The sequence below is a fragment of the Hyla sarda genome, chromosome 2 (assembly GCF_029499605.1).
Source record: "Hyla sarda isolate aHylSar1 chromosome 2, aHylSar1.hap1, whole genome shotgun sequence".
NCBI classification, from domain to species: Eukaryota; Metazoa; Chordata; class Amphibia; order Anura; family Hylidae; genus Hyla; species Hyla sarda.
Genome location: NC_079190.1, coordinates 73,825,938 through 73,832,849, shown reverse-complemented (window position 1 = coordinate 73,832,849; position 6,912 = coordinate 73,825,938). Strand labels below are relative to the sequence as shown.

The 6,912-nt window shown below is 47.6% G+C and overlaps 1 protein-coding gene across 2 annotated transcripts; it reads left to right on the top strand.

Annotated features, from left to right (window-relative positions):
• Positions 1 to 450: 450 nt before the first annotated feature.
• On the top strand, positions 451 to 4,783 carry LOC130358610 (cytochrome c oxidase assembly protein COX14 homolog). Of its 2 annotated transcripts, none has more exons than XM_056562091.1 (2): positions 451 to 601; positions 4,422 to 4,783. In XM_056562091.1, exon 2 carries the CDS (start codon positions 4,429 to 4,431, stop codon positions 4,603 to 4,605), a length of 177 nt encoding a protein of 58 aa, XP_056418066.1. In that variant the 5' UTR covers positions 451 to 601; positions 4,422 to 4,428; the 3' UTR covers positions 4,606 to 4,783. The 2 variants fall into 2 exon arrangements, with proteins under 2 accessions (XP_056418066.1, XP_056418065.1); XM_056562090.1 differs by having other exon boundaries at positions 483 to 638.
• The last annotated feature ends 2,129 nt before the right edge of the window (positions 4,784 to 6,912 follow it).

Below are 6,912 nucleotides of genomic sequence, written 5' to 3'. Positions count from 1 at the left end.
TTGGGCCTTGGCTGAACTCTATAGACTTTACCATCTGTCTACCCTCAGTAAAGCTACTGTTGTCTGTAACTTGGCGTCGGAGTCTTATTTTCCCCCGTGCCTAGCCCAGGATCCAGCGGTATACCTTCGGGTGGTTTCAGGCTAAACCATGCCCTGGCGTCATGAATACAAGGGGTTAATGCCATCTGCCATCATCACACCCCGCTACCACACAATCTGATTGGTTGCTATGGGCAATTGCACCACTCTTCCTCTACACAGGTTTTGATAAATCTCAACTTTAGGCTTCCTTTCCTCTTCGGGAGCTGTCTGCACTGTCTGAGAGCCAATCAGGGACGAGCACTGCCTGAGAGCCAATCAGGGACGAGCACTGCTTGAGAGCCAATCAGGGACGATCCCATTGGGCACAGGTCACTGGGATGTAGCTCTAGATCCCCAGTCTCCGCCCACATAACACATTGCTTCATGCTGATTGGCGAATTCAGTCACAGGCGCTCTTTTGTTCCCTCCTACTACCATAGATTTTTTTTTTGTTGTTGTTAATTTAATAAAAACAGAACGGCTCCTCTCTATGATTGTCTGGAGGAGTCACGTGTTTCCGGTAGGAAATGATGTTAGAGAGAGGCTGAAAGTCACCGGTAATGTCGAGTGTTGTGTTATGTGAGGAGTGATGTGAGGGCGAGCGGGCTGTGCGGGGCAGCGGCTGATATAAATGGCGGCGTGTACGGGGTGACTGCAGAATGGCGCAGGGACAGCCAAGGGGATGCTGCTGCTGTTCACACTAGATTACAGCAAGTGTATAATATCCGCATGGAGCCGGTAGAGCCTTCTATGTGCAGTCACCAGATACATCCGCTCGGTTTACTTCATGTTCCTTCCTGCACGTTGTTTCCATGAAGTCTTGGGATCCTCCCTCTCCTCAGAGTGACCCCTCGTATTCTGCCTACTCTAGTGGTCAGCAAACTGTGGCCCTCCAGATGTTTCAAAACTACAACTCCCAGCATGCCCGGACAGCAAACGGCCGTCCGGGCATGCTAGTAGTTGTAGTTTTGCAACATCTGGAGGTCACCATTTGAAGACCATTGTGTGTAACCTGTAATGTTGGTGTTTGACAGCTGAAACGATGGCTCCCCCTGCTGGTCAGTGCGAGCATTGCAGGGTACAGTAGATCCGTCTGACAGTCCATAGACTTATGGGAGAAGTTTTCTCCAGTGAGGGTCTGAGCCCCTGTCTATGGCTGGAACAAAGGGAGGGGCAACCTGTGATGTACTGTAGAGGTCACTCATAGACCCGCATTACATTGTACAGGGGTGATTCCCCCATAGTCCTGCATTATAATGTATGGTGGAGACCCCCATAGACCCGCATTACATTGTACAGGGGTGATCCCCCATAGTCCTGCATTATAATGTATGGTGGAGACCCCCATAGACCCGCATTACATTGTACAGGGGTGATCCCCCATAGACCTGCATTATATTGTATGGTGGAGACCCCCCCCCCCATAGACCTGCATTATAATGTATGGTGGAGACCCCCATAGACCCGCATTACATTGTACAGGGGTGATCCCCCATAGTCCTGCATTATAATGTATGGTGGAGACCCCCATAGACCCGCATTACATTGTACAGGGGTGATCCCCCATAGTCCTGCATTATAATGTAAAGGTGAGAACCTCAGATCTGAATTACTTTGTATAGAGGTGACCCCCCCCCCCTCCTCAAATAGACCTGCATTATATTGTATAGTGATGATCCCCCATAGACCTGCATTATATTGTATGGTGGAGACCCCCATAGACCTGCATTATATTGTATGGTGGAGACCCCCCCCCCCCCCCATAGACCTGCAATATATTGTATGGTGGAGACCCCCCCCATAGACCTGCATTATATTGTATGGTGGAGACCCCCCCCTTTCATAGACCTACATTATATTGTATGGTGGAGACCCCCCATAGACCTGCATTATGTTGTATGGTGGAGACCACCCATAGACCTGCATTATATTGTATGGTGGAGACCCCCCCCCCCCCATAGACCTGCAATATATTGTATGGTGGAGACCCCCCCCCCCCCATAGACCTGCATTATATTGTATGGTGGAGACCCGCCATAGACCTGCATTATGTTGTATGGTGGAGACCACCCATAGACCTGCATTATGTTGTATGGTGGAGACCCCCATAGACCTGCATTATGTTGTATAGTGGAGACCCCCCATAGACCTGCATTATGTTGTATAGTGGAGACCCCCCATAGACCTGCATTATGTTGTATAGTGGAGACCCCCCATAGACCTACATGAAATAGTTTTCGATGGTTTTATCACAGGCCTGAGGGTAAATTCACACTGGATAATTTCAGGCAGAATTCACAGCATATTCTGCCTCTAAGGGTGAATTCCGCCTGACGCCCGACTCTCATTAATGTCAGTGGGATTTAAGTGTCCAAAATAATTCATAGTCATTTTCTCAAGAAAACCTCTGATCCAAGATGACACTGATCCAGAAGAATTGACCTGTTACGGGCTCGTTCACACTGTGGACATACTGCTGGCTGAAGGCTCCCCCCAAACTATTATTATTATAGATGGCTATGGAGTCAGGCAGAATTCTACCCAGACAATTAGCATGTTTATTCTTTAGGTGGATGTCTATTTTGTAGGCAGAATTTCGCTGCAGCGTTTCTGCAGTATGGGCAGAGCATCAGAATCCCGTTTCAAATAATGGGACTCTGCTGCAAGTGGAATTCTGCTGGCAAAATGTCCACAATGTGAACAAACCCTTATCCTTTAAAGAGGTTCCCCAAAGGATAAGGGATAAGATGTCTGATCCTGGGGGGGTCTGGCCATTGGGACCCCCTTCGATCCACAGGCAGGACCCCAGCATTCTGAACGTTTTTGTTCAGAACGCTCGGTTTGGCGGCCGTGGTTGTGACGTCCCGCTACACCCCCTGCATTCCTGTTAATGGAGGGGGTGGGACGAGCCAACGCAGCCGCCATGCTTCCTACCATAGACATGAATGGAGGATAGAAGATAAGATGTCCAGGGGTGGAGTACCTTTTTAAAAGGGTACTCTGCATCCCAAGTGTTCAGAACATTTTGTTCCGAGTGCTTGGAGTGTGTGGTGGGGTCATGATGTCACAGCCATACCCCACGTGACATCACACCACGCACCTCAATGCAAATCTATGGGAGGGGACATGATGGCTCCTACACCCTCCCATAGACTTGCATTGAGGGGGTGTGACCGTGACGTCACTACCTGCACCCAGCGTTCTAAATGAACTCCGGGTGCTGCACAGAGATCGTGGGGGGCCTGCACAGAGATCATGGGGGGCCCCTGCGATCTCTATGCAGCACCCGGTGTTTATTTAGACTGCTGGGTGCGGGTAGAGACATCACGGTCACACCGCCTCAATGCAAGTCTATGGGAGGGTGTAGCAGCCATCACGTCCCTTGAATAGGGGATAAGATGTCTATGGGCGGAGTACCCCCTTCAGGCAGAAACCTCACATTGAAGTCAATGGTGGTTTGTAGTTCTGCTCCAAATCTTTACTGTCATTTTTATTAATGTACACAGGTCTTTAATGTGCATGAAGTCTAATTATGTTCCAATGCAGTTTTCAGCAATTTTTAAAGCTGAGAAAAGAGGTGCGAAACTGAATTCTGTCAGTTTTTTTTTTGAGCTGTGAAACGGCCTTTTCTTGGCCATTTTTTTTTTTTTAACCATAAAAGTGCTGTGTAGGGATCAATCGATTATCGGTTTGGCCGATATTCACGATTTTGGACGTTATCGGCAATTACCTTGCCGATAATCTGATAATGCCCTGCGCCGCATCCCCCACCGCCCTGGCCAGAGACCGCCGCTCCCCCATTGCCTCCCCCATCCCTGGTTTTATAATTACCTGTTCCCAGGGCCCGCGCTACTTCTGACTCCTGCGCCGTCCTGTGTTACGCTGTGCGCTGCGCAATGATGAGTGACGTCCTCAACGCGACGTCACCGTCAGTGCGCACAGTGACAGCTCAGGAGGACGCCGCCGGAGCCAGAAGTAGCGCGGACCCTGGGAACAGGTAATTATAAAACCGGGAATGGGGGAGGCAATGGGTCAGCGGCGGCGGCGGCGGTGGTCTCTGGCCGGGGCGGTGTGCTTGGGGGTTTGGGCGGTGATATGACTCAGGAGGACCCCAGGATAGGCAGGGGGAGAGAAGCTAGTGGCGGGGGCGGTGGTCTCTGGCAACGCAAAAGCCGCTGCAGTTCATTGATTTAAAGCGGAATATCGGTATAAGTTATCGGCCCTAAGAAATCGATATCGGTCGATCCCTAGTGCTGTGTGTGAACATAGCCTCATAGTGCTGAATAATCCACATGGTGTAGCTGCAGTGCTGAAGATGTCATTCTCCCTCTTTATTTCAGTATAAGGATGGCTCCACCGAAGCGCATGGCAGATCTTGGATATAAGGTGTTCTCTGGGACCATGATCCTGCTGACACTGTATGGTGGGTACCTGTGCAGTTTCCGGGCGTATCGGTACTTTCAGAGGAAGGAGCAGCTGAAACTGGCAGCAGAGAACCAGACAGAAACCATTATCAAAGACTGAAAGAACAGGACTTGACTGTCCAGCACCTCCCGCCAAATAATGATCCATCCGCATTACCAGGCATCAGCCTGTGACCCTACAAATGTGCAATGGAGCTTCTTTCCCATAACCGGGCTGTAATTACATTTTTTATTGGAATTTTCTTCTGTACAAATAAATGTCATTTGTTTTTGTTCTATTTAGGCTCCTGTTTCATCTGAATCATAACTTTTTGGATATTCTCAATAACCACTAACCTAGCAGATGGACTATTATCACTTGCATGTCTCTTGTTTACAGGATAATGTGTATTGGATACTTTAAATAGCCACATAAAAGATTTGTCCAGTCAACAAGCAAGTTTGCTGGCTGCTGCGTGTAGCTGGTACTGCTGTAATCCACCAAAAGAATGAGCATGTGCAGAATTGTCATTTCAGCCACAGAAATTTGTGGTAATGTATTTATAAAATGCTTTTTTTAACATTTAAGGTACATTCACATGTACGCAGATTTGATACACAGGATTTTCTGCTGCAGTTACAAATCCTGCGCATCAAATCTGCACAGGATCCTGTATGTGTGAATGTACCCTAAAGCACAAAAAAATTAGCAAACCCTGGACTAGATTAAGCAAATTTGCTTAGATGTAGACAATAGAAATGAGAGAACTTACGGTGATTCGATTTGTCACGAACTTCTCGGCTCGGCAGTTGACTTTATCCTGCATAAATGAGTTCAGCTTTCAGGTGCTCCGGTGGGCTGGAGACTCTTTCCTAGGACTGTATCCACCTTTTCCAGCTACCGGAGCACCTGAAAGCTGAACTAATTTATGCAGGATAAAGTCAGCAACCGCCGAGCCGAGAAGTTTGTGACGATTTGAATCACTGTAACTTCGCTCATCTTTAGTGGACAAGTTTCTATTAGTGAAAAATGTGCACCTTCGATAATTACACATGAAGTACGCCCAGGTAAAAAGTGCTTGATTTACACAAATAATGATAAATGCCCCCTCAGAGAGCGAGTCTTTCATGGGTCCCATAATGAACTGCAGTTCCCAGCGCCATGATAGACTGTAGACAAGACACACTTGTATTTGTTCTCTTCACCTGGTTGCCACCACACACGCTTGACACCATATGAACCAGATACGTTTTTCTTGGTCTCATCTGACCAAAGGGCGGGGGAGGGGGGGTCTGGGGTGTTATTAGTGTGGCTGTTTTGAAGTCCCATTCTTTTTAAAAAAAATTTTTTTTTTTTTTTTTTTTTTTTTTTTTTTTTTGCTCCTTTGCACATTATTTTGTGCTTTTTAAAATATTTTTTATTTTTTTTAAGACTCATTTTTAAAATCAAATCCACTGCGTAGTGAAGAGTGAAGCACTGCATCTCTTTTGCCAAAGGTGTCTATTTGATAAAGGCACTTTTTTTTTTTCCGCTGACCAAAATCAATGTGCCAAATTACAGCCCAAAAAAGTGTCAGGAATGCATTGATAAATCTCCCCCATGGTTCAAGTAATCCATGTCCTTAATCTGCTTGTCTTCAGCAAACTGTTTGCAAGCTTTCTTATGCTTCTTTTTTAGAAGAGGCTTCCTCCTCCTTTTTTTTTTTACAGCTGTGATAAAAGGGGGTTTGTCCGGCGAAAGAAACGACCTGTGTATTAGGCCTGCACGATATATAGCAATCCCAATCGAACTGCAATATGTCGATATTGGCCTTGGAAAATATGATGCGATTATTACCTGCGGCTTCAGCGGCGGATCCAACAGCGGCTGTATCCTGTACTCGCCTGCGGCAGGGTACTGGTCCTCCACTGGTGCGGCCAACTGTCTCTCCTCCCAGCAGTGCCGAGCGCTGGGAGGAGGTGAATTAAACCCTCTACGACGCGCGGCAAATGTATGAAGCGACCTCAGGATCTGAGCTTGCTTCATACTGGCTAATGGCGGACATCACCGATCCAGGTAATATCCGGCATTAACCCTTTAGACGCCGCGATCAAAGTTAATTGCGGCATCTAAAATGCCGAAATCAAGCACTGGTAGCTAAGTGGAGCTGATTGGGACACCCGCTGTAAAACCCACGGGGTCCCAATCAGCTAAGAGGATGAGCGGAGGCTGTGCTATAGGCTCATATGGCAGAACATTGTTCAGTGTCTACAATCACAAGATTGCATCTAATAGTCCCCATGTCAGTGTTTTCCAAACAGTGTGCCTCCAGCTGTTGCATAACTACAACTCCCAGCATGCCCGGACAGCCTTTGGCTGTCCGGGCATGCTGGGAGTTGTAGTTATGCAACAGCTGGAGGCACGTTGTTTGTAAAATGTCACACTTAG

Excerpts from the sequence above, each read along its gene's own strand:
- LOC130358610 (XM_056562091.1), top strand. The coding sequence starts at position 4,429 with ATGGCTCCACCGAAGCGCATGGCAGATCTTGGATATAAGGTGTTCTCT.